We start from the raw sequence: 27,113 nt of genomic DNA on the forward strand, positions 1-27,113 counted from the left end.
AAGTTTTCTTAAAATTTTTCCACTCATAACCCCTTTAACTTGAGAAATGAAACATGGATGAGCGCTGCAAGAAATACTTCATATTTATTAGGGGATTGATTTTGAATTAATTTTTGATCATTGTGCTTTCAGAAACCTTTTACTGTTGCCAGATTTTTCTCAACTCCTATGCAGTAGAGACATAGTTAGGAAGCTAGATATAGTAGAGCACTGTTTTTTAGTGAGAAATGGTATTCTGAGTCCACTATTTGGGCAATAGCTTAGCTAACTTCTTGCTATTGCATTTGTTATTACTTCTAGGACCTTTCATGTAGGGAAATACAAGTACTTTCAAACAATAGAGTTTGAATCTATTCTAATAGGTTCATGTTAATATTTATTTATTTATTTTGGTTTGGGGGCCATACTCAGTGATGTGCAGGGGTTTCTCCTGGCTGTGCACTCAGGAATCACTCGTGGTGCTGCTCAGAGGACCATATAGAATGCCAGGGATCAAACCTGGGTTGGCTACATGCAAGGCAAGCACCCTACCCATTGTACTATGACCTCTAGAGTTTATTTATATTATTATTATTATATACACAGTTTATTTATATTATTATTATTATTTATTATTATTATTTGCTTTTTGGTCACAACAAGCGATGCACAGGGATTATTCCTGGCTTTGCACTCAGGAATTACTCTTGGCAGTGCTCAGGGGACCATATGGGATGCTGGGAATCAAATCCGGATTGACCACATGCAAGGCAAACGCCCTACCTGCTGTACTATTGCTTCAGCCCTGAGTTATACAGTTTAAAAGCCATTCTGATTAAAGTGTTTATAGGAAGAATCAAAAGTAAATGCTCAGAGATAACTGAAAAAGTTACTAGAAGCTTAATCTTGCAATATAGAGATATTTAAACATACATGACAGTTAATCTGCTGTGCTTATAACTAGGATTCTGCGGGAAGAAGTAAAAGTGTTCACCATGTGTTTTCTATTCAAGAGAATATTCATCTCAGATTTAATCCCATAGCATCATTTATTCTCCTTACTGATCACTACATTGTGGTAAGTAAATTTAACTAAGTGTTCTCTGTGTTTTTTTCTTTGTTTTTTTTTTTTAGGTTTTTTTGGGGGGTTTTAATTTTTTTTTTTATTTTATTGAATCACCATGTGGAAGGTTACATAGTTCTCAGGATTATGTCAGTTATACAACACTCAAATACCCTTCCCTTCACCAGTGCCCATATTCCATCACCAACGCCCCCAGTATACCTCCTGCCCCCTCCCGCCCCCCCAGTTCTGTGTGTTTTTAATGGATTTGATATGTCCAAAGAAATGTGACAAAAAACTGAACCTTTTAAAATTTAAATTTTAATTACATGTCTGAAATAATAAAATGCTTTTAAATCAATTTAAAGCAGAGGTGTGGACAGGTTTACCTATTTGGGGATCTATTTCTAATCTCTATTTAGAGATCTGTTGCTAATCATTGCCATAGAATCTGGGTAACATAATTATAGGGAATGGTTAAAACGTCTTTAAAAAAATAGCATAGTGGGTAGGGCATTTGCCTTGCATACGGCCGACCCGGGTTCGATTCCCCAGTCCCTCTTGGAGAGCCCGGCAAGCTACTGAGAGTATCCTGCCCGAATGGCAGAGCCTGACAAGCTATCCATGGCGTATTCGATATGCCAAAAACAGTAACAAGTCTCACAATGGAGACATTACTCGTTTGAGTAAATCGATGAACAACGGGACAACAGTGCTACAGATATAAATAATACATAATGTAGAGTACTTAAAACTTTATAAAGTAAAATCAGTCCCATCTCATTCTCTATCACACTATTCATTGTTAAATAATACAAACAGTATAAACATTGTTTTTGCCTTTGCTCCTTACTTTCCCCATATTTGTGTATGAATTTTTTTGTATAAAATGATAATATACTTTTATTCTCTCACTGTCAGGTTTTAGTTCACTTAGGAATTTGTTACACATTTTCTCACATCAATTTATATTATTATTTTTTATTTTAAGGAGTTCTGGGGTCACCCCCAGCTGTGCTTAGGGCTTATTCCTGGCTCAGTGCTCAAAGAGCAATAGGCAGTGAAGGGATTGAATCCGGATCAGCTGCATGCATAGGAGGCACTTTGCACACTGTACTCTCTCTGGCCCCTTAAATTATTTAAATAATGACATGTATTGGCTACATTATATTGTCATATTTATTAATTTAACCTTCCCTGTTGTTGGACACTTGCTTCCAGCTTTTCTACTTGTATAAATACTGTTTGCAACTAAGAATATCTGTATATAAGTTTAGGAAGTTAAATTACTAAAGTGAATTGCTTGATCAAGGACACATTATAGTTTACAATATTTTTTCTCACTACACAATTATACAAATTATTTATTATAATTTTTTAAAGGTTACACTCCTACATTAAATAAAAGTTCAAAAGGATTGTCTGTTGCTATATATAATACAGAGTGCCCCTTCATATATGTTTCTTGAATGAATAAATTGTTATAGTTTTGGTTTTAGGGTTTCCTTCTTTCTGGTTTTGGTGGGCCACACCTGGCAATACTCAGGGGGTACTCCATGCTCTGTGCTCAGAGACCAAACCTGGTATGCAAGGGTGCTGGGATGGTCAAATGTAGGCCTCTTGCATGCAAAGAATATAGTCCAGATCACTGTCTAGTCACTGTTTTTAGTTTTTAATGTACACTGTCAAATTGTCTTCTGGAGAAGCTGTGGCAACTTGTACTTTATTTCCTTATAATCCTTAAGATCTCATCTATCCTATGGAATGCATAGACATTACAATGTTCAGAAGATAACTAAAAATCTACTTTAATTCCATCTCCTAGAGATAACTTTAATGCATATCCTTATAGACCTGAAATGAGAATTGGTAGTTATTTTAATTTACTTTTACTACTTGTGTGATTGAGCTTTTTAAAATTATGACTAATGGGCATTCATGTATAAGTTTTACAAATTTTTGTGTCATTTTTCTTTGGGGAATTTTTGATAGTCACTTAGAAGAGGCCATGGAAACACTAATATGAATTGTCTGGGGATAAGTCAAAGGCAGGGTCTGATTCATTAGGGTTGAGGTTGTGCCTAGATTATGAAAATGACCGGGGACCATACTATACCATGCCATACTTTGAGAAATAAACCTAGAGTACATATCATTTTGATCTCCAAGTGAATGAATGCCCTTCTTGATTGAGAAAGCAAAATAAAATGCAATCTCTATGCACTCAGTCTATAATATGGTTTTGGATTGGTTTAAATGAAACTAATTACTAAAGTTGAAATGATACAGAAAAGATCATCTAGCTCCTGTGCAAGGATGCATGCAAATTTGTGAAATGTCCCACATTTCTGTTAGATAACTGGATGATTATCCAAAACACTGAGCAGCTTCACAGGATTCCAGGTTGGTGCTGTACTTTTGAAAAGGAAGGTGTAGGATCTGATGGAGTTGGTGGTATTTGAACAAAGAATACAAGATAGAACTTGATTTCATTGAATATCTGCTTTGGCAAAAAAACATGACATCTGAGTGCCATCAGGAAGCAGCAGAATAAGTGGATAAGCTATGAAGGAGGGAGGAACCTCCACTTCACCATGTGGGATTGGAGGATCCACAGAGCAAATGCTGATAGCTAGACAAGGATTTTCCTTTCTCTTTTCTCCACTGGAAAGTTTGTTTACTGAAAACTTCTTAGTAGTAGTGACTGAAAAGAAAGGATTGCTTCATCAGAAAAACAAATTAAACTTCTGCTGATACGATGACAGTGGACCATTTAAATTTGATGGCTTTTTAGAACTATAAAATTACTTAGTTCAACACTGTCTAAGTATCCAAGTGTTAAAAAATGTAATGCTGAAGCAATCTATCAGTTTTTTGGGTGTTCTTTTTTCATGGCCTTTTAACTGATGATGTGATTTCTATTTTTGTTAATGAAGTCATTTGGAAAAAGCTTTAAGTAAAGATGCTTCCATGTATCCATTTCACATTAACCTCTATTTCTCTGCAGGCCCGGGTTGTTTTTGTGATGATTGTGCTGATTCAGCTCACCATTGTCATTGCTTTTAGGTACAGAGGATATGCAGAGCATAAAGGTTAGTCTTGGTTCATGTTTCCCTTTTCCCTTCCCTTTGATGTTGTTATGCTGTCCCGGGGTGGTAAACTTTGCACTGCTTCTTCCACACATTTGATTGGGATATGCACCTACTCCTGGGTGTACATTGCATTGCTGCCAGAAATCATACTTGGTGATGTGCAATGGTGCTCACCATCAAACTTGTAGCATCACACCTTCAAGGAGGCATTCTACCACTGAGCCACATCCCAGGGCCGTTGTGCCCTTGTCATGGTCTTTTATATTATTAGAGGACTGTATTTTAAAGTAGCACATAACTGGGTGGAAGAGACAGTACAGTGTGGAGGGCACTTGCCTTGCATACTGCTGACCTGGGCTCAGTCCCTAGCAACCCATATGGTCTCCTGAGTGCTGCCAGGAGTGGTCTCAGAGCACAGAGCCGGGGTATGGCCCCTAAAGAAATAAAAGTACATAATGTCCTCATCATTAAAAATAAATGACTAAAATCATTAACAAATATCAAAATAGTCTTTAATTTTGATGAGGATGTCCTTCAAACTATCATACTCTTTCCACAGTACATTACATTCAAAACATGGAATCAGGTCAGAATGATAGTACAGTGGGTAGGTTGCTTGCCTTGCACACAGCCAACCCAGGCTCGATCCCTGGCATCCCATACTGTCCCCTAAAGACCACTAGGAATAACTTCTGAGTACAGAGTTAGTAGTATCCCCTGAACATCACAAGATGTAGCCCCCAATTTTTTAAAAAATGGGATTTAATTTTTTGTTGCCATATAGCAGTAGAACGAGGTACAACAAAAATAGGGGAACATAATGTAGTTCAAAAATGACCAAATATAGTGGCTGGATAAGATAGCTCAAAGGGTTGGAGCACATGTTCTGTATGCATTCAGGCCCAGATTTCACTCTCTAGCACGTGTATCCCCCAGAACCTCCAGGTGTGTTCTTGTCAACACTAGCACTACTAGGTAGGCCCAGGCAGCATCTTATTGCTGGGCGTGAGTATCATCAGACCAAATACTTAGGGCTAAGTATTTCCAGGCCCTAAAGGACTGCTAGGGAATCTTCCCAACTCCCTCAAAATAAAAGAAAGTAACCAAACATTCCTGACAAATACTAGAAATTCTACAGCAATCTTACCTTAAGTAGTCATCTTCATATTTCAGCCTGGATCATTTTTCACTATTCTATATATATTTATAAGTGCTTATTTATGCTATGTACTTTTTCCCAGGTGACTATGCTAACTTAAAATTTTTTTCTAAATCATTTCATTCCTGGAAGGCCCAGGCAACCATATATGGTGCTGGGGATCAAACTGGGGTTGGCCCCATGCAAGGCAAGTGCCTTAACCTGTGGTAGCATCCCTATTTTATTTTTACAGAGTCAGAGAGCTCTTGTTTCTCTGAATCCTGAGGTTTGTCATGACTGTATGCAATTAGCCAGTTTCTTTACTATAAATACAGCAATTGGATATTTGAACAGACATTAATACTTAAGATTACATTGGATAAATTTTAATAATTTTGATGTCTTCTGATATATTTTGTACACCTTTTAGAAGTTTATACATTTAAATATTAAATTCTATAGAGAAAGTTTCTGATCATCCTTTGAGCACAGAGTTACATTTCAAACATACAAGAAGATAAAATAGTATAGTCCTTTGTTAGTTACTTCTCTCTTAGTCACCAGAAAGAAAAAGGTGTGCTTGTGTTTGCCTGGGAAAGTGTGCATGTCTCACTTTAATATTGTTTTGTCTTCCTGCCCTGTGAGTGGTTTACTAGAATACTAACTTCTAAATTGAAAATGGAACATCTGTATAGTTTCCATCTAATAAAAGATTCACTAACCGTATAGTAGATAGCTCATAGAAGTCTTCTAGAAAGTGTTATAAGGAAATGGAACTTGGTGTGTATTTACTGGATTTTTAAAATTTATTCTGTTTAGGACCTCCAGGATTTCTAAATTTGACCTCATTTTCCCTTCATGTGTTGAGCAAAATAAATATCTTCTACTATTCGGTGTTGTTGTTGACCCTCTATACAGTGCTGGGTAAGTTGATTAGGAAATCCAAGATGGTGATGTGTTTTGCAAAGAATATATTGAGAATTTTAAGACTAGAGTTATCTGGGGTCCAGAATAACACATGGCACATGGCTCAACCATTTTCTGAGACATAGTCTTAGGAAATAAATTTCTTCCTTAACAGTTGAAAAACATTTAGTTGCTACTAAGTTAATTTTAGAGTACCACTACAGAGTTAGCACTTATGTAGAAGCCTAATAGAAGAAAGAAGCCATTGTCTCAGAGAATTTAATTAAGATCATTGCCTTCTTTGATGACCTTAAAGTGCTATCTTCTGTTTCTCCAGACTTTCATTTTCTTTGTGACTATTAGAATTTATGATTATCTGATCTTTGTCTATTGCTACCCTCGTTAGACTATCCATTGATATCTCTCCTGTTTATGCAACAAGTAGTACTAGGCATAATACCTAGGATGTAGGTTAATGAGTAGTTACTAATACGTAAGTACTAAAGAGAAAAACTCAGCTCAAAAAAGAGAAAACCTATGATGAGCTCTGAATTTAGGCATATCTGAAGTCTTCTATTATATAATTCTTACAAAGTCATTTAACCATTAATATGAAGATAAAGCTCTGAAAGTCTTTTTGTTTTGTTTTTGGATCACATCTGGTTATGCTCAGGGTTTACTCCTGGCTCTGTGTTTAGGAATCATTCCTGGCTGTGCTCTGGGGACCATATGGTACTGGGGATGGAACCCAGGTAGACCAAGTGCTATACTATCTCTCCCTGAAAGGTTTTTTTTTTCTAAACTAATGTTCTAGGGCTGGAGTACAGTGGGTAGGGCGTTTGCCCTGCACGCTGCAGACCCAGGTTTGATTCCCAGCATTCGATATGGTCCCCCAACACCGCCAGGAGTAGTTCCTGAGTGCAGAGCCAGGAGTAACCCCTGAGCATCGCTGGGTGTAATCCAAAAGTAAACTAATGTTCCTTAGTAACTCAATTCAATTAGAAAAGATTTACCTAGTAACTTGTCATTTATACTCTATTACTCCTTTGTACTTTTCTTTGCTCATTGGTAACTTACCAGAGAACAGGATGTAGGGTCAATTAAAAATATGACACATTCTAAGTCTGTGTAACTAGCTTGGCTAAGTTCCCTGTGAAAATTCACATTCTTGTGAGAAGACAGGTTGAAGCTATTTTAGACAGTTATCTTACTATGAGGCAAAGCAAATGACTTGGTTCTTGGCTCTAAACAAACAAACAAAAAAAACAGTAAAATAGTGGAAACAGCTTCAATTTTAGAAGTTGAAGCTTGAATGGAAAATATTTGCTCTACCCACTATACTATCTCTCCAACTCAAGTAATAAATAAATAAATATGTTTATTTATTTATTTTTGATTTTGTGCCACACCTAGCAGTACTCAGGGTTTATCCTGGCTTCGTGCTCTGCGATCGCTTTTGGTAGGCTCAGGTGCTAGGGATCAAATCTGGGTTGCCTGGCAATGTGCAAAGCCAGCACCCTACACACTGTACTATCACTTTAGCCCAAGACTAATGTGTATTTAATGGAGTTTATATAACATACACACAAGGTGGGGCAGGAATACAGTGGGTAGAACCTTGCATGCGGCCAACTCAGGTTTGAGACCTGGCGTCCAAAATGGTTCCCAAGCACCGGTAGAAGTGATTCCTGAGTACAGAGGCAGGGGTAATCCCTGAGCATTGCTGGGTGTGACCCAAAAAGAAAAAAATAATATACACATGAGGAAATCATCTAGGTATTTTAAAGTTGATATTTTGCCAGAAAATGATGGTATCTGTATTTTGACAAATGAAGTGTGACTGTCCCTTAATTACTCTTGACAATATATAGTTCCAAAAACCTGAATACTGAGAAGGGACAGTAAATGATAGGAGAGAAAAGTCATTCAGTCAATCTAGAAGCAAGTTAAACTTTGTAATTGTAAACTTTGTAATTGTTGTAAACTTTATAAATGCTAACGCTGAATATGTAATTGTTATATAAAGTAATGGTTGTGAATTAGCAAGAAAAGGTTGAATACACTAGGCAGAAAGAGAAAAAGTGTGTTTTAGAAAGATTACAGTTCTTGATATTTTATTGGTAAAGGGATCTTAGTTACTTGGAAAATTAACTTCTGTGGAATACCTAGTTGCTTCTTAAAGGAAATGGAATGCATTTTATTAAGACTAATATTGCAAAAGTCTCTTAAAATTTGTAATTATATTTTTAATCTGTTTCTGATTTCTAGAAATTGCATGTTTCTTCCAGGTGTTACATGTATTCAGTGAATTTTATAATCTAGAAGAATATGAAGTGATGGAGCAAATTTAGTTTTATTTGACATGGGGTATAACCCGAAGATTAGCAAAGAAGAAAAGCTATGTGAATAAAATGCTTACAGATGCCTAGTGTCATGTTTCTTCATTACTGTTACCTATAACTGCAACTCATGAACTGTCTTCACAATAATAGTTATTTAATTTTCTCCTTTCCTATCCATTGCCTCTTTCAGGACCATGGTTTGTAGGTGAAATCACTAAAGGCAAATATGGTTGCTGCTTTTCCTTTGGAATCTATGTGGATGGGCATTTCCTACAAGGCAGTTCAACATTTGTAATTGGAATTCTCCAGGTAAGAAGTAAAATGTGCAATTCAGGAATGTTTTGTCCTCCTCTGATATGTAGGAATGCTCCATAAATAGGTTTGGGAAAAATTTAGCCAATTACTTACTTATTTCCCTCATCTAATGAAGCAAAGGGAAAATATCAAAGGTGATAAGGAATTCAAAAACATAATTTGAAAATCACTCACAACTGCCTAATGGGGCAGTAAAACATCATCAGCAGGATTAGAGAAAGATAAGAGTGTTGCCCCTACCTAGTTAACACTGCCCGAAAACCACAACATTCTTTTGTGCAACTACATTTTAGAAATGCTTATATAGGTCCTGCGTCTAATGGAGGCATTGGAATGATTTGTAGAATGAGTGATAGTAGCATTGAGGGAGTGCTTTCTGGTTTGCTTAAAGAAGGTGGATTTCCAGGGGAGTACTGAGTGATGATTTTTTTCTGAAAAGGGGACAGAGGCCAAAACAGTTTGGGAACCTTTGATATAGACAGAAGATTTCTCTCAGGAGCATTCTGCCACCAAGTATAACCTAACCCTTACCAAGATTATGTTAATCTCTTTTTTTTTTCTTTTTGGGTCACACTTGGCGATGCACAGGGGTTACTCCTGGCTCTGCACTCAGGAATTACCCCTGGCCATGCTCAGGGGACCGTATGGGATGCTGGGATTTGAACCTGGGTCGGCCGCGTGCAATGCAAACACCCTACCCGCTGTGCTATCTCTCCAGCCCCCAAGATTATGTTAATCTTTTAGTACATAGAACACATGGCTGTTGGTCAAGGGCAGGCAACGGAAGGAAGAACGAGGACCAAGCTGGTTGCTGATTAGCTACTGTTTATTCAATCTTCCATCTTTCTCCTCTCCTGCACTCCCAGCTCCATCCTCTCTCTGGATCTACTGCCACCTCTCTCTGGATCCCCTGTCTCTCTGTCTCTCTCCCTACTTGTCTCTCCCACCTTGCCCTCTAGGCTACACCCAGCCAGGTAGCAAAATCAACATAAGAAAGCCCTTCCTGAGGGCGGCCAGGTTCAAAGGGAACACTACCTAAGGGCATTCCAAAGCCCTTCCTGACTCTTAAGGTGTTTTTCTCCTTTCCTTAGTCCAAACACTTATTAACATCTTAATACTAGTTATTTTTGGATGGACATAGCAAGAGATACTTTGAGGCTTGCAAGGCAGCTCTCCTGGCAACATCTTGCCACAGACTCAGACCACAGCACTCAGGCCAGATTAATAATTTCTCACCCTAGGAGGGTCCAAATCTAGTTATCACTGTGTGGATCAGGACATTTGTCCATAATCAAGCTCTTAACTTATAGTTAAGCATTAGGCACTTTGGCCAGGCCCATCTCGATGCCAGGGTAGCACACAACTCACCGCTTGCCCTGGGTCCGTCTCCTCCCTCTTCGGGACCCTGCTTTTGGGGATGCTGGGAAGTAAGGGCAGCTGAGGCTTAGGTTGAGAGAACAGATGCCCAGGAGGAAAATATCATGTAGAGTCAAATGACTCCCAGGTTACAAAAGCATAGCATTTGCTAAGTCTTCCTGTGTCCATACAAAAAGGACACTGCTCTGAATAAACTATGCAAAGGATTCAAGGAGAAGAGAAAAACATTCACAAGTCAACAGAACACTAAGAAAGAAGCTACAAATAAACACAGAGGAATGGGAGCACCGTAAGGGGAGTGACCCAATAAACCTAAACTACCTGAGGCTATGTAATCCTACAGTCTACCACCAGGTTGATCCCCAGATCTGTGTTTTTGACTTAAGTCTTTCTCTGTGCTTCTATATTTCTAACTACCACGTCACATCTTTTAGGTATTTAGTAGACAATATAATGTCACTAATTTTATTTCTTTTATTTCTGTACCCAAGCTTGTTTCTCCTCCATTTTTTTCCAGTTTTAACAGATGACTCCATAATTCACCCAATTTCTCTAGGATGTGTAGCCTCAATTCTTCACTTTCCTCAAAACAGTTTTTATTTCATCATCAAGTGCATCCTGTTTGTGAACCCACCTTGAACCTACCACTTCTCTCCTTTTCTGTTACAGCCACCCCAGTCTAAGACATAATATTTTTGTTTCATTTTATTTATTTTGGTTTTTGGGCCACATCCAATAGGCTTACTCCTGTTTCTGCATTTGGGGATCACTCCTGGGTGTGCCAGGGATCATTTGTGATGCTGGGGATCAAACCCAAGTCAGGCACATGCAAGGCAAATGCTCTACCTACTATACTATCTTTCCAACTCAGGTCATAATCTTTTTTGCCTAGGTTACTGCTGTAACTCCCTCACTGGCTCCCTACTGCTACTCTGCCTCTTTGTACTCAGTTTCCCAAGATTATCTACTGGTCCTTTGAAAATTTTAATCCAGGCTTGGGAGATAGCTCAAAGGGGTAAAGCACATGCCTGCATATTTGAGGAGCCAAGTTCGATCCCTAGTACTGTATCACCCCCTGAGCACCCTGAGTTACCTCTGGTGGACCCTGAGATCCCTGTGGTGGTCCCTGTGGTCCCCATCATCACTGGGCCCAAGTGGCACTACATTGTGGGGCCCAAGCACCAAACTATAAGCCCTTACAGCTGAGCCACATATTGCCAGTAGTGTTCCAAGCTTCCCTGGAGACATTTTTTAAAAAATTAAATCTGACCTTAATCTGTTCACTTAATTCTCATCTTAGAATCCTTTAAGCAGAGCAGTCATACTCTCTGGGTCCTGCTCATTACTGCAGTTTTCATCTGGTTTATCAAGTTACAGATTATTTAAACACAGGACCCAAGATATTACAAGGGTTAAGGTATTTGCCTTGCATGTTACCAACCCAGGTCCAATCCCTGGCACCCCATACAGTTTCCTGAGCACCACTGGGTGTGCCTTCCCATCCCGAAAAATAAAGAGACCAAAAGTCTACTACTTCTGGCTTTTCATTTGTTTCTTTTGCCTGAAATGATATACTTCCTTCTACACCCACATTGCTGTCTTTTGGACTTAAGCCCATTTCTTTTTTCTTTTCTTTTTTCTTTTTGGGTCATACCCGGAGAAACACAGGGGTTACTCCTGGCTCTGCAGTCAAGAATTACTCCTGGTGGTGCTGGGAGGGCCATGTGGGATGCTGGGGCTCAAACCCAGGTTACTAAGTCCATTTCTTCTTTTTTTTTTTTTTTGCTTTTTGGGTCACACCCAGTGTTGCACAGGGGTTACTCCTGGCTCATGCACACAGTAATTACTCCTGGCGGTGCTCAGAGGACTGTATGGGATGCTGAGAATCAAACCCTGGGTTGGCTGTGTGCAAGGCAAATGCCCTACCCGCTGTGCTATTGCTCCAGTCCCTAAGCCCATTTCTTAATTACCCTCACAACCCAGTTATTTCCTTCTTTGAATTTATCACCGTTTGTAATTACTTTTTGTGGGGGGAGGGATGTCTCTGTTCTCACTGTTCAAATATAATCTCTGTGATGCATTTTTGACTTGGTTGTTCAATAATTGGCAAATGAGTGATTCATACATTAGGCACTCAGGAATTACTCTAATGTAAATCTTGTAATTTGTATTCCAGTACTTATGGTACAGACTGGAGCAATAGCACAGGGGGAAGGGTGTTTGATTCCTCCGTCCTTCTCGGAGAGCCTGGCAAGCTACCGAGAGTATCTATCCGGCACAGCAGAGCCTGGCAAGCTACCTGTGGTGTATTCGATATGCCAAAAACAGTAACAAGTCTCACAGTGGAGACATTACTGGTGCCCACTCAAGCAAATCCATAAACAACTGGAGGACAGTGCTACTTGTGGTACTTCAAATTAAAAGTAAAAAAAAAAAAAAAAAGATACACAAGGGGCTGAAGCAATAGCACAGCGGGTAGGGTGTTTGCCTTGCACGCAGCCGACCTGGGTTCGATTCCCAGCATCCCATATGGTCCCCTGAGCACCGCCAGGGGTGATTCCTGAGTGTAGAGCCAGGAGTAACCCCTGTGCATTACCGGGTGTGACCCAAAAACCAAAAAAAAAAAAAAAAATACACAAGCCCCCTCTTCTCTGTCGCCTCCCAAAACTGTGTGTGTATATGTGTGTACACGCATGCCACAGTTCATTTCTCTTTTAAACATTGAAAGCGTCAACAAAACAAAAATACCTAATTTTCAATCAAAGGATAGCAGCATAGGTACAACTAACTACTGTTGAATGTTCTAAGCAAGTGTGTTGTAGGCAGAGAAAATCAGAGTTGACCCCCAAGAGATAAAAGCCACAAACCAGGAGCTTTTATCTTTTATATGTTAATGAGACCCCAGTCAGACTTGCTCGGGAAGCTAATGTTTTGGTTTTGTTCTTCTCCAGCTGGTGTTTTTCAACATCCCCCTCATGGCTTACTTGTGTTGGAGTTTGCTGCATCGGTGCTTTGGCCACAGCTTCAGGTCTCATCTCCAGGGCAGACACTTGCGAATTCTACCGGTTCACCTATGTATGTTACTGCTCTATTTCTGGCAGATTTATTCCTGCTTCTTTCTTCACTTCACGTACGGCACTGTAGCCTTTCTGTTGTCCCCTATGCGGACCTGGTTGACTCTGCTGACACCTGTCCTCGTTCGTTGTGCGTGGACACGGAACTCCGCCGAGCTTGGAACCTTCATAGGGCAATTAAAAAGCCAAATGAGCTCCTGAAGGCCCCGTCTCGCCACGGGCCCAGTTGCAGCGCCCAGGCCCTACCCCAACTGGAGGCCCCGAAGGCCACCCTCCACGGGAGACCTTCATGAAAGGAGTCGCCGCGCCTCGGACTCCCAGGAGCTGGGGCGTTCCCCCACGACTGATTCCTGCAGAATGGACTGCCGAAGTCTCAATAATGTCATGATTCCTGCCTTGCCCAACAAGGAAAAGTGTTGATTGACTTTTGTGAAGCGAAAGCCCTGATCCAGGCATGTCACAGGAGCGTTTCGCAGGACTGCGGCGGGCGACGTGTGTTTCGGGGTTTACCTCACGTAAAGTACCTAATCGTTGTCAGGGGTGCCATTTCAGGGACAGGGAGCTACTGCGATCTTGGACCTAACCCGGCCGTTCTTGAGATATTCGCTCACCGAGCTCTTGTCCCATATGGTTATGGGCTTTCAGCTTCCGAGTAAATAAATGAATGACGAATGATAAAGACTCTGGTCCTGGCGTGCGTTTCCGGGCGGCGGGGGGCGGGGCGGGCCCTAGGGGGCGGGGCGAAGGCGGTTGTTGCCGGAAGCGGGCTGCCGAGAGACGTTGACACCCGGAAGTTGGGCGGCCCCCTGCTGCTGCTCCCACGACCGACGCCGAAGTCTCTTCCCCGGCCGGGTCTCGGCGAGCGTCTGAGATGGCGAGCGCGGCTGGACCTGCGGCCTCGCTGGCCGCACTGGCGCCGCCTTTAGAACAACTCCGGCAGTTGGCCGAGGAGCTGCGGTCGCTCCTGCCCGGGGTGCGAGGTGAGTGACACAGTTGGGGCCGGAGGCGGGGGGAGGGGCGGGGGGAGGGGCGGGGAGAGACCCCGCTCACCTCTGGTTCTGTTTTCGCCTCCGCCGGGCGCTCACGGCCCCGTCCGCCAGTGGGCGAAGCCCAGGAGCCCACCAAGGAGTTCCATCGCGAGACGTTTTGGAGAAGACTCAGTGAGTGCCCCGTGTTCGGGTCTCCCGTTTCTCCCGCTGCGTCCCGACCCCTCACTCTCCCGTTGCCCCTGGGTCGTGCCCCGTCCCTGGTCCGCCGCACCACCGAGGTGGAAATTGGAAACTGAGGTTTGGGGGTGGTGAGTGTTGGGGCTTCTCTGCCGATAAGGGTGAGCCGGGCGTTCGACCTGCCTTGTTTGAGCTGCTGACAGCTGGCACCTGCCCTCTTCTCTGTCACCCTTAGATGAGGCGGCCGTGATCGTGTCAAAGGAAGCCACGATTCTGACCACAACCTTCTCAAGACTCCCACTGCCTTCTCCACAGGTGGGCTTGCTTCTCCTGGCGTCCTTGGGCTGCCTCTTCCTTCCTGAAGAATCCTCTCTCGCGCTTTCTTTTCTTTCCTCCGTCTTTTCACATGATTTGCTTCTCTCATTCTGCAAATGAGATGGCATTTCTCACTTCGCTGACTTCTGAGTGTTTCATCAAGAGTTCGTCCTGGCTATTTATTTTCTGTTTTTCTGTGTGTGTGTGTGTGTGTGTGTGTGTTTAAAGCACTTGGCTTTTTTACTAGCTATTACCACACATGATCCCCATTTTAAAAATGAACAAGCACGTTGAGGTTCAGGTAAAGGTCAAGGGCCAGTGGAGCAGGAATTTAAAACATGATGAACTGTTCCCCCATCACAGAAACCTCAGGGATCTGAGTTTGAAGAACAGGAGATGAATATTGACTGTATTCCACTTTAAAAGCCCTGTGGAAGAAAGTCAGCGTTTATTTCAAAGGGAGTAGTAATATCACCTTATTTTTTATTTATTTATTATTTATTTTTGTTTTTTGGGTCACACCCAGCGATGCACAGGGGTTACTCCTGGCTCTGCACTCAGGAATTACCCCTGACAGTGCTCAGGGGACCATATGGGATGCTGGGAGTCAAACCCAGGTCGGCTGAATGCAAGGCAAGTGCCCTATTCACTGTGCTATCACTCCAGCCCCATATCACGTTATTTTTACTATCTGCTGATTCTTTTCTTTCAGATACATTAGGATTTGCTGGTAAAATGCACAGCCAAGTCCACAGTGAGAGAAAGTACAGTGTATAAGGCACTTGCCTTGCATGTGGCAGACCTGGATTCAACTGGGCACCACATATGATCCGCTAAGTGCAAAGCCAGAATTGATCCCTGAACAATGCGGAGCATAGACCCCCAAACCAAAAATAAACAAATAAAATGCAGTTAGTAAAAAACTATGAAGAGTCAACATAGATCTGTGTTTTCTTTTTTAGAAATTTTTTTGGATTTTGAGGCTTACTCCTGGCTCTGCACTCAGGAACCACTCCTGGCAGAATGATTCTGGGGAGATTAGAAGAGTTTTGTTTTTTTTTTAACTCCATCTTTATTTATTTTTAATTTTTAAATTTTTTTTTTTGTTTTGGGTTACAACCAAGATGCTCAGGGGTTACTTCTGGCTCTGCACTCAGGAATTACACCTGATGGTGCTTGAGGGACATAAGAGATGCTGGGGATTGAACCCAGGTCGACCTTGTGCAGGGCAAACGCCCTACCCGCTGTACTATCACTCTGGCCCCTATTGGTATTTTTTTATTTTAAAATTTTATTTGAGGCACTGTGATTTCCATTGTTGTTAATCATAGAGTATCATGTATACAGTGTTCCAACACCACATCCTACCTACACTGAGTGTCAGTGTCCACTTGGATTGGTATTTTAATAGAATATGTGGATATTGAAACAATGTCATGTTGTCATAAGAATTTGTAAACAGTGGGCTGGAAATGTGGCTTCATGGTAGAGTGCACAACTAGAATGTGTGATGCCCTGGGTTTGATCCCCAGTCACTGTCACTGTCATCCCGTTGCTCATCGATTTGTTCGAGCGGGCACCAGTAACTGTCTCTCATTGAGAGACTTATTGTTACTGTTTTGGGCATATCCAATATGCACGGGTAGCTTGCCAGGCTCTGCCGCGCGGGCTCGATACTCTTGGTAGCTTGCCGGGCTTGGTAGCTTGCTGGGCTCTTCAAGAGGGGCGGGGAATCGAACTCGGGTCGGCAGCGTGAAAGGCGAAAGCCCAAAAATGTTTAAACACTCTCAACAGATGGATACTGTTTTTATCTATCTTCAAATAGTAATAGTTTATGGACTAGCACTAATCAATCACACTTGCATAGTGGAGAAGGAAGGGGAAAAACAAGGAGAGTCAGTGACTGCTTAAAAGGAAAGTAATTGACAATGAATCTTGTAAAGGCCGTGCTAATTATTTATATTTATATCATAATTCTGTTAGATAAAATATTTTAGGCTTTGCAGGCCCAGTGAGCTCGCTTTTCTAGTACAAACACGACTATACATGACTATGAGGGGAAGTTGCCATGTGATATTGAGATTGCTAAGTTGCTAAGTAGCTTTGCATGCATGAGATCCTGGGTTATATCCCTGGGGCCACACACAAAATAACTTGTAAACTGTGTACCAGTACTACTTTGCTTATAAAAGCAGGCAGTGGAGCCATAGTTTGCAAAATATCTGGTCTAAAATATGCTGAATATCTCATAGCAGGTCAGATATACATCTTGGAGTATAGAGGATCAGAAGTAAATTTCTCTTATTGTTTCTTAATGTTTTATCAGTCTCTCAGCTCAGTATCTTGGGTCTAACTAACTCCTCTCTGATATGTGCTGAGAATAGCATGAGGCCTAACTCACATGTAATAAGGCTTAGAAAATATTTGATAATACTTATAATCCTTTTTCATTCTGAAATTGTTCTGTCATCTCATAGGAAACCCAGAGGTTCTGCGAGCAAATCCATGCTGCTATCAATGCAATTATTGCAATTTACTACTCATTCCCCAAGGAACAAGGTATGCCAAATGAGGCTTTCTTATGGCAGGAGGGAACTCCTCAAATGGTGCTCAAGAGGCTCAGGGCCATTCCCAGCAGTATTTGGCCTACTGGGTCTGCGGTTTACTGTGAGGGTCTGAGAAACATGGTGAAAATGCAGTGCCAGGGATTACTCCAGCCAGATTGATGGTGTTCGTGGGCCTCAGTGGTTCTGGGAAGACCGTGTGGTGCCACAGAACAGACTGGGGTCTGCTACATGCAAGGCGTGCACCTTAACCCCTGCCACATCTTTCCAGCACCCATAAGCTGGGCTTTATACTAAGGTACAGATGCTTTGTTCTCCCCTTCCTTAACTGATTCCAAATACTAGACTTTGGATGGATCTCAGAGCCAGGCCATCCTCAGTCTTTTCCACCCCTGTTTTATTCTGTTTCTGAGCTCTCACAGGTTAAGTGACTTCCATCTCTATATTATTGCCTTAATTATAATGCAAAAATTCTGAATGAGTATATGCTTTGCGGTTGTTCAGAGTTACTCACCAATAGTTTAAATATCAGTGTTTAATCCACAGTTGTCAAGGGACTAATGTCCTTGATGAGAGCATGCATGTTATCGTGGGAAAATCTTGCAGAACAGCACTAAGGAATGGTGGGAAGTGCGGGAAAATTACATGGAATATGAATAATAGTTGAATTTTGCATAGGCACTTCTGTTAAAGCATGTTGGTGTCTATTGCTTTCATCTCATGCAAGTTCTGTGGTGCTCGGATGCTCAGGCAAAAAAGAAGACTGTTTACTCTTGGGTTTGGCTCTAGGAATCACCCTGAGAAAGCTGGTACGGAATGCTACTCTGGATATCATTGATGGCATGGCTCAGCTTCTGGACGTGCTTGTCATACCAATTCAAAGGTGAGATGCCATAGTTGGGCTTATCAGTTAGTGGGGTTCCTTGCTTCTGGGGAGGAAATGATTTATTTTAAATAGCAGATTTACCAATAGCTGAAAATCATGAGCTGCTGGAAGGAGCAGTGAGCCTGTGTTATTGATATACTTTATTAATTTCTCTCCCCAGCCCCGAGAACAGTGACCTTATTTCCTGCAATAGTGTCTGTGTGGCATGTGAGCAAGTGCCTCAGATACCAAGAGGTGGGTGAGTGGGAAATAGGTCATCAATTTTGCTGACTAAAGCAGATGAATCCATTATCTCTAGATTTCAGTTTTATAGCATTTATAGCATGTATGTTTCTTTTCTTTCTTTCTTTCTTTTGGTCCATACCCAGCTGTGCTGAGGAGATATTCCTTACTCTGGGTACCGATATAAAGTGTTAGAGATTGGAACCAAGGATGCAGGATGCAAAGCAAGCTTCTTAACCCCTGTACATGTGCATATTTTACCTCATAGAATTTAGTGAAGTATCAGCATCGTAAGATAGGAATTAATATTTCCTACTTGTTCTTCAGCCTTTTTTAATTATTACATTTCTAAATTCAAACTCCCCTCATGCTATAAAACATTTCCTTCCTTCCTTCCTTCCTTCCTTCCTTCCTTCCTTCCTTCCTTCCTTCCTTCCTTCCTTCCTTCCTTCCTTCCTTTCTCTATTAAATCACCATGAGATACAGTTACAAAGCTTTCATGATTGAATTTCAATCATATAATGATCGAACACCCATCCCTCTACCAGCGTACATTTCCCACTATCAATATCCCTCCCCCTAACCCCACCCCACCCACTGCCTTTATGGCAGGAACTTTCCTTTTTACTCTCTCTCTCTACTTTTGAGCATTATGATTTTTCAATACAGATACTGAGAGACCATCATGTTTGGTCCTTTATCTACTTTCTGTACACATCTTTCTCCCAAGCGATCCCTCCAACTATCATTGACTTAGCAATCCCTTCTCTTTCCCAACTGCCTTCTCCCCCAGCACATGAGGCAGGCTTCCAACTGTGGAGCAGTCCTCCTAGCTCTTGTCTCTACTGTCTTTGGGTGTTAGTCTCATACTCTGTTATTTTATATTACACAAATGAGTGCAGTCACTCCATGTCTGTTTCTCTCTTTCTAACTCATTTCACATAGCATGATAATCTCCATGTCCATCCACTTATAGGCAAATTTCATGACTTCACCTAAACAGCTGCATAATATTCCATTTGTGTAGATGTACCATAGCTTCTTTAATCAGAATGACTCTTTTTCCTGTTGAACAAATATTTTTTTTGTTCAGCAGATATCCCAGGGGCAGTATTAATAGACACACTGAAGCAGTTATCGGGTAGAGAGCCAGCTAGACAAAAGCAGTGGTGATTCAAGAGGACTGTGATGAGAAACATCATATTACTATTTTATATTTTCTTGGGTAAATGACGAACAGTGTTAGCCTTCTGTCTGAGTAGCCAGGTGATGTATCAGAAGAATTTTACATTAGGCTGCCATCATGTTGATCAACTGTCCTTGAACTCAAGTGGGAACTCTGTTAGTTGCCCTTTGTAGACAAGAGAATTGTATTTTTTTTTCTGATTCTAGTACTTTTGGTTTTTCACTCATAGATAACAAAGCTGCAGCCCTTTTAATGCTGACAAAGAATGTGGATTTTGTGAAGGATGCATATGAGGAAATGGAGCAGGTGAGTAGAGCTCTGTCTTTGTTAGTCATTGGAAGGCAGGCAGCTCTGTATTTAGTGATGAGAATTGATCATTGAGAGATGTCTTGAACATTGATCAAGTGGGTTCTATCTTCATACCTATCCTCCTCTCCCACCACAAGTCTGTGTGTGGTCTAGTACCATTTACTTCTGCTGTTAAACTAAGAAAGTGAGAATAAGGTTTATAAAGTCATTCAACTATGTTGCCACTAGTATAGTTGCTGGCTGAGGTTTAGGGGGCAATTCAAATTTAAGGCATGATGCTGGGAGTATAACAGTTCATGTTCACATATACCATGATGTGTCTGTCTTAGGCCATGGAAGAATATGACCCTTACTCTGACCTCTTGAATGACACAGAGGAAGACAACTGTGACAACCACGGTGATGAAATGGATGTGGTGGGGTTTCCAAACAACCAAGAATTATATTGGTCAGATGAAGATCAAGAGCTTCTGATCCCATGTCTTGGGCTGGCAAGAGCCTCTAAAGCATGCCTAAAGAAAATCCGGATCTTAGTGGCAGAGAATGGGAAGAAGGATCAGGTGGCCCAGTTGGATGACATTGTGGATATTTCTGATGAAATTAGCCCTAGGTGAGTATGATTCCCCCTTAAAACATGTGAGCTGCAGGATTCTATTGGTACCCCAAGATTTTCCCTGAGTTTTTTTATTCTGAAAACTTTTAAACCTACAGTAAAGTTGAAAAAGTATTGCCACAAGAACCCATATATTCTTCATCTACAGCCACATACTTGTATATTTTTTCTATGTTACTTCTCTAGAGATAAGTGTTCCATTTTTCTCCCTGAATCATTTGGAGGTTAGTTGCAAACATCAGTACTTCACGTATCACCTACAAACATACATTATTATTATTACATCCTAGAAGATTAACATTTAATATATTATTTAATGGACTGGAGCGATAGCACAGCGGGTAGGGCATTTGCCTTGCACACTACCAACCCGGATTCGATTCCTCTGTCCCTCTTGGAGAGCCTGGCAAGCTACCAAGAGTATCCTGCCTGCATGGCAGAGCCCAGCAAGCTACCCATGGCGTATTTGCTATGCCAAGAACAGTAACAAGTCTCACAGTGGAGACATTATTGGTGCCCACTCAAGCAAATCGATGAACAACGGGATGACAGTGCTACAGTGCTATGTTATTTAGTACTAACTTTCCCTCCTTTTTTTTTTTTCTTTAAGTCTCATGTAACCAGAACAGCCCTTGTCCTTTTAAATCCTTTTGGACATTTGGAGTCATGTGATCATAGATTATTTTCACGTAAAATGGTTTTTGGTAAGAGTATCACACTTTTGAGATTTTTTTCAGAGGCTTAGAGAGGAGAAGAGCCTTCTAGTGTTCAAGGGGTTCAGGTACCATTCAGTGATACTCTCTTAACATGACCGTACAGTTCAGTTCTTGTGTCTGGAAATGTGATGACCTTCAGGCCACCCAGTAGTGCTCAAAGGTTTTGCAGTACAGTAGTGCTCAAGAGTTTGCAGAATGAAATTCAGGGTCTCAAGCATCCAAAACATGCCCTTCAGCCTTTTGTGCTATCTCCCTGATTCCTATTTAAGTGTTTTGTGCTTCATATATTTTGGGAGGCACATGTTTTACTTTGTCTTGTTTTTGATGGTACTGAGTTTGATTATTTGGTTAAAGTGATGCCCATTACTTTACATTAATGACATTCCAGACATAAACTGCCCCTTTATCAGTTACTTGGTTTATGGTTTCAGATGCCCACTTTTTTGGGGGGGCCAAAAGGGGCTTTTTGGGTCACACCGGTGATGCTCAGGGATTACTCCTGGCTCTGCACTCAGGAATTACTCCTGGCGGTGCTCGGGGGACCATATGGGATGCTGGGAATTGAACCCGGTTCGGCTGCGTGCAAGACAAACATCCTACCTGCTGTGCTATCACTCCAGCCCCATGATGCCCACATTTTAAAACTAAATTTATCATGGACCATTCTATGTGCCAAGGGATTCTTTGCCCCTTCTACAGCTTTCTCATATAAGAGGCGCTATTTATGTATTCAGTAAATGCTAGTTGAGGTTTTTGTTGTTGTGGTTGTGGGTTTTTTTGGTTTTTTTTTGTTTGTTTGTTTGTTTTTTTGGTTTGTATGTCTATTTAAGCAAAGCAGGCTTGGAGTTTTATTTATTTATTGGTCACACCTGTCGACGATGCACAGGGTTTCTCCTGGCTCTGCTCAGGGATCACTCTTGGCAGACTCAGGGGAGCCCATATAGGATGCGGGAAATTAAACCCAGCTTGGCTGCATGCAAGGCAAATGCAGGGCTTTGGCTCCTAAGCAAAATAGTTTTTGTTGAAGGAAATTTACTTAGGTATTAGGGAATTAAAAAGAACATGTGCTTTCGAAAGTAAGCAAACCTGAATTGTTTTTGTGTTAGTTGTCTGGTTACCCAGTTATGGAACTGATAGACTTTATGGGAAACTCTTTCTCACTGTTAGACTCCCTTATTGTATACAAGAAAGTTGAGCCTTGTTCCTTTTGTTGGTAATGTTACTTTTACTTTCTGCCTTTAGTGTGGATGATTTGGCTCTGAGTATTTACCCACCTATATGCCACCTGACTGTGCGAATCAATGTAAGTACCATCCTTGAGGGACTAGCTCTAGCCTTAACTGGTACAGTTTCCTTTAAGTATTTCCTTTAAACTATAAGAAACATATTTGTTCTCTGTATATGTAATTGTGACAGTGGTATCACAGCACTACATGTGTTTGTGCTAGATAAATATTTGCTGAAGTTGAGCTAAAACACCCACAAGCTTTGGCAGTATTCTCTACCTTATAGCCATATGGATAATCATCTTAAAACTCCAAAGATTTTAGAAAAAGCTGCTTTGAAAAGAAAGTTATCAATTACCACCATGCTATAGGGGTCTATTAATCAAAAATCACCAGTTTCTATTTTCTAGTGTAGGTGAAATCAGGTGTCCAGAAATTCTTCTTTAATACAAATACATTGTGTAATTTAACCGCAGGACCAAGCACTTCAAAAAAATTTTATTTTACTGCATTCTTTCATGACCTGAGTCTTGTGCTAGAGAGTTCCTTTTTTTTTTTTTTTTTTTTCAAAAACCCAGGATTTTATTATTATTTTTTTTTGGTTGGGCCATTCCCAGTGGTGTTTACGGTACCATGCAGTACTGGAGATCAAACCTGGAGTTCCCACACACAAAGCATTTGCTCCAGCCCTTTGAATCATTTCTGTGACCCTCAAACAAATAAAAACACAAATTTTTTTTATCTCTAATCTTATTGGAAAGGGAAGTAAAACTCCATATACCATGTTTTATGATCAGATGTATCAATTATATAAACATTTGATAAATTGATAGTTTATCAAATGTATCTTTATAATGTGCAGAGACTCTGAAGAGGAATAAGGTCTTGTGGGAGCAATAGCTTTTACTTTTTTGGTAAACATTTAAAAATTGATTTTACTAGGGTCAGGATGAGGTTCAGTGAGCAATACCGTAGTGAGCAACACCCCCACTGCCCACACACACTGACTTCCTAAGAAATTTCTAGCAATATAACTTTACCAGTTGCCCCTTAAAATCTTTAAAATAATTTTTGTTATCTGGTTATTCTTAAAAATTGTATACATAGTTTTTTGTTTCTTTTTAAAGGAATATTAGGTTGTGGGCTATCAGCAGTAGAGAAAATTGTGGTTATACTCTTTTCTACTTTATTTCTTATTAACATTTTAAAATTATAAAATCTTTACAATGATAAAATAATTTACTGTTAGAGTAACAGTAACAAGATTTTTCTAAAGAAGAGTTCATCTCATTACTCTGATTGTCAGCATAATTGTTTTTAATATGTTTTCTTGAAGGTTCTTTTTGGCTGATTCTTTATGTGGTTTTGTTTTTGTTTGTGAGCCACAGAGCTCTGCTCAGAGCCTATTCCTAGCTTTGTGCTCAGGGATCATTTCCAGTGGTGCCTGGGACCATATGGGGTTCGAAGGATTAAACCTTGGTTGAGCGTGTGCAAGGCCTTGCCCACCATACCTTCTCTCAGGCACATTTATTTGTGTTTTTATAAAAATTTTTACTCTCCTTTTGTTTTATGGTGGGCCCAAGATAAGTAACTTTCCTGTTTCTTTTCTAGTCTGCAAAACTTGTATCTGTTTTAAAGAAGGCACTTGAAATTACAAAGTGAGTATAAACACTACTTACCAAATAGCTTTCTCTGATTAAATCTACCTAGCCTTTCTCAAGAAAGACCCTTTTCAAGAGTGAAGAAGATGGTTGTGCCAAAGCTTCAGTTGTGGAGCTTCCCTTAGTTGGAAGCCTGCCTCATGAGCTGGTGGGGAAGGCAACTGGAATAGAGAAGGGATCACTAAGTCAATCATGGTTGGAGGGATTGTTCAGGATGGGAGATGTTTGCTAAAAGTAGATAAAGGACCAAACATGATAGCCTCTCAGTATCTATATTGCAAACCATAATGCCCCAAACTTGAGAGAGTATGGGAGAAATTGTCTTCCATAGAGACAGGGGTAGGGTTCAGAAGGGGTGGGGTGGGGGAGGGCCAAGGGGATACTGGGAACATCGGTGGTGGAAGATGTGTACTGGTGGAGGGATGGGTATTTGATCATTGTATGACTTAAACTCAAACATGAAAGCTTTGTAACTTTATCTCATGGTGATTCGATTAAAAAAAAAGTTACTTTTTTTTTTTAAATGTGGAGCTTCAACACACCCAATTTCTTCCACTCCTTGAGATGAGGGAATAGTTTTCGTGTATTCCTTTAAAGCATAGGATGTCTTTCCACAGTATAATACTTTTTTTTTTAAATCATCAAAGTTTTTATTTATTTATTTATTTTTTATTGAATCACCATGTGGAAGGTTACAAAGTTCTCAGGCTTATGTCTCAGTTATACAATATTCAAACACCCATCCCTTCATCAGTACCCATATTCCACCACCAAAATATACCTCCAAAATATACCAAAATATGGAATATCAGTACCCATATTCCACCCCAGTATACCTCCCGCCCCTGCCCCCCCACCCCCAACTGCATAACTGATGAATTTCACTTCATTTTCTCTTTACCTTGATTACATTCCATATTTCAACACAAAACTCACTATTGTTGTTGGAGTTTCCCCCCAAGAAAGACAGCCCTACTACCAAGGAAGCATTTGATAATTAGTTTTCCATTGCTGAGAATGAAGAGATATGTAGCCCCCTGCTCCAAGTACATAACTTTTTTTTCCCCCTTTTTCCTTTTATTTTTTTTTCCCTCATCCCCCTTCCCGCACCTCATAGTATGGTGGATGCCACACCACGTTTCTCCCCGAAAATGGGAAACAACTGGGAAAGAGGAATATTTCTCTTCTCGGCCAGCGTGGGGCTGTTGCTTAGTTCACAGTCCAGAGAAATGGCTGCTTACTTTGATTACCTTCAATATTTCAACAAAAAACTCACTGTTATTATTTGGAGTTTCCCCCCCAAGTCAGATCTGCTAAAAAGGAACCGTTTCACATTGCTGATAATTAAGCGATGTTAAGTCTTAACATCTCTTAATCGGTTTTGGATTTCTGTATAAAGTCCAGGGAAAATTCTGCCAGAAATTGCATAGCCCGTCTCACAGTCCCAGTGCATTGCTGTAAGAAGCTGCGCTGGATGCCAAATTGCGTTAGGTCTCTGGAATCAAAGTCTTTAGGCGCAGAGGGTCCATTTCGCTCTCCAGTATAATACTTTTAACTTATCTTTTTTCCCCTCATTCTATACGCAGAGCAAGTCACGTGACCCCACAGCCAGAAGATAGTTGGATACCCTTACTCATTAATGCTGTTGATCATTGTATGAACACAATCAAGGAGCTCACTCAGAATGAACTTGAATTATGAGTTTTCGGGCTCCTATGTATACTCCTCTTTTCTAACTCATAGGTGGGTACTTAGGTATGCTTTTTAAATGGGAAGGAAGGTTTCCTGGATTAAAATGAGCCCTCTTGTCTACCTAGCTAGAGATACTATTACCAAAGATTGTTGGCTAGACTAGATTGGCAGTTATTTATTAAGCATAATACATATGATATGATTTTTATGCTAGATACAGAAGATAATTGCATGAGTTTGTGCTCCTAAACATTTTTGAGAAGTTCCTGGGGAAGTTGTTTTATTCCCTGTTTGCAATAAAGTGTGTTGTTTCATTGTTAACAATGTTGATTATCTGAGTAAAATGTGTACCTGCCAGTGGTTCAGTGAATAGACTGCCTAAGTTTATTTTTAACAGAAATATAATGGTTGAAACTATACTATTGTTTTCATCTGTAGATTTAAAGATCTGAGTTCATTTGCTGAGTTCATTTTTTTTTTAATTTAAATTTTATTGAATCACCATGTGGAGGGTTACAAAGTTCTCAGGATTATGTCAGTTATACAGTACTCAAACACCCTTCCCTTCACCCGTGCCCATATTCCATCACCAACCACCCCATTATACCTCCCGCCCCCTCCCGCCCCCCCAGTCCCCGCTCTTGTAAGTGATAAGTTTCACTTCGTTTACGCTTTATCTTGGTTACAGTCCATGTTTCAACACATAATTCACTATTGTTGCTAGGGTTTCCCCCCAAAAAAGAGAAGACAGTCCCACTGTCAAGGAAGCATTTGATGGCTCTTCATTGCTGAGAATGTAGAGATATTAAGTCCCGCTGTTTGTTACATAACTTTTCTATTTTTTCCCTCCTCGTCCCGCGCCACCGAGATCACGCCTGTTTAGTAATCACCACGCTGCCTGACAAAGGGAAAACAAACCAAAAGAGATGGTTATTTCTCGTCATCAGCCGGCGTGGGGCTCTGGCTTAGTTGATAGTCTGGTAGAATGTCTGCAAGCAGTTTCTGGAACCAAAAGTAATACGCTGGTATCGGCCCCGGCTCAAGATTCCACCAGCGTCCCACTGTTCCAAGTACATAATAATTTATTCCCTTGTATCCGATTCCCACGCCACCAGGTCCGTGTCAGCTTAATGGACATCATACTATGGTTAACGCCACGCCGCGTTTCTTCCCGAGAAAGAAGGATATTTCTTCTCAGCCGGCGTGGGGATATGGCTTAGTTCAGTCTATAGAGATGGCTACCACTTTGGTGGCCTTCAATATTTCAGCAA

The 27,113-nt window shown here is 40.8% G+C and overlaps 2 protein-coding genes and 1 pseudogene across 4 annotated transcripts in view; all 3 read left to right on the forward strand.

The window, feature by feature from the left end:
- TMEM62 (transmembrane protein 62) overlaps positions 1-13,965 on the forward strand; it is a 30,152-nt gene extending 16,187 nt beyond the window's left edge. For all 3 annotated transcript variants that reach the window (XM_055131927.1, XM_004609604.2, XM_055131925.1), the window contains 5 exons: positions 944-1,057; positions 4,050-4,134; positions 6,092-6,196; positions 8,711-8,829; positions 13,164-13,965. In XM_055131927.1, coding sequence (XP_054987902.1) covers positions 944-1,057; positions 4,050-4,134; positions 6,092-6,196; positions 8,711-8,829; positions 13,164-13,487 — 747 coding nt within the window. In that variant the 3' untranslated portion in view covers positions 13,488-13,965. The remainder of the gene's footprint in view (positions 1-943; positions 1,058-4,049; positions 4,135-6,091; positions 6,197-8,710; positions 8,830-13,163) is intronic.
- On the forward strand, positions 3,292-3,392 carry LOC129403884 (U6 spliceosomal RNA; annotated as a pseudogene).
- A 92-nt stretch (positions 13,966-14,057) lies between the features above and the next one.
- CCNDBP1 (cyclin D1 binding protein 1) lies at positions 14,058-26,261 on the forward strand. Its single transcript, XM_004609605.2, has 11 exons — positions 14,058-14,266; positions 14,387-14,446; positions 14,688-14,767; positions 17,245-17,326; positions 18,121-18,214; positions 18,378-18,451; positions 19,855-19,931; positions 20,264-20,544; positions 22,506-22,566; positions 24,101-24,147; positions 25,737-26,261. The coding sequence occupies exons 1-11, from the start codon at positions 14,158-14,160 to the stop codon at positions 25,849-25,851; spliced, it is 1,080 nt and encodes a 359-aa protein (XP_004609662.1). The 5' UTR covers positions 14,058-14,157; the 3' UTR covers positions 25,852-26,261.
- The last annotated feature ends 852 nt before the right edge of the window (positions 26,262-27,113 follow it).

The sequence above is a fragment of the Sorex araneus genome, chromosome 3, assembly GCF_027595985.1.
Source record: "Sorex araneus isolate mSorAra2 chromosome 3, mSorAra2.pri, whole genome shotgun sequence".
In the NCBI taxonomy this organism is placed as follows: Eukaryota; Metazoa; Chordata; class Mammalia; order Eulipotyphla; family Soricidae; genus Sorex; species Sorex araneus.

Bases quoted from the DNA above. Each gene is read 5' to 3' on its own strand.
- CCNDBP1 (XM_004609605.2), top strand. From the start codon at position 14,158: ATGGCGAGCGCGGCTGGACCTGCGGCCTCGCTGGCCGCACTGGCGCCG. The intron at 14,768-17,244 runs GTGGGCTTGCTT...GTCATCTCATAG, and splicing joins TCCCACTGCCTTCTCCACAG to GAAACCCAGAGGTTCTGCGA. The intron at 24,148-25,736 runs GTGAGTATAAAC...TTCTATACGCAG, and splicing joins AAGGCACTTGAAATTACAAA to AGCAAGTCACGTGACCCCAC.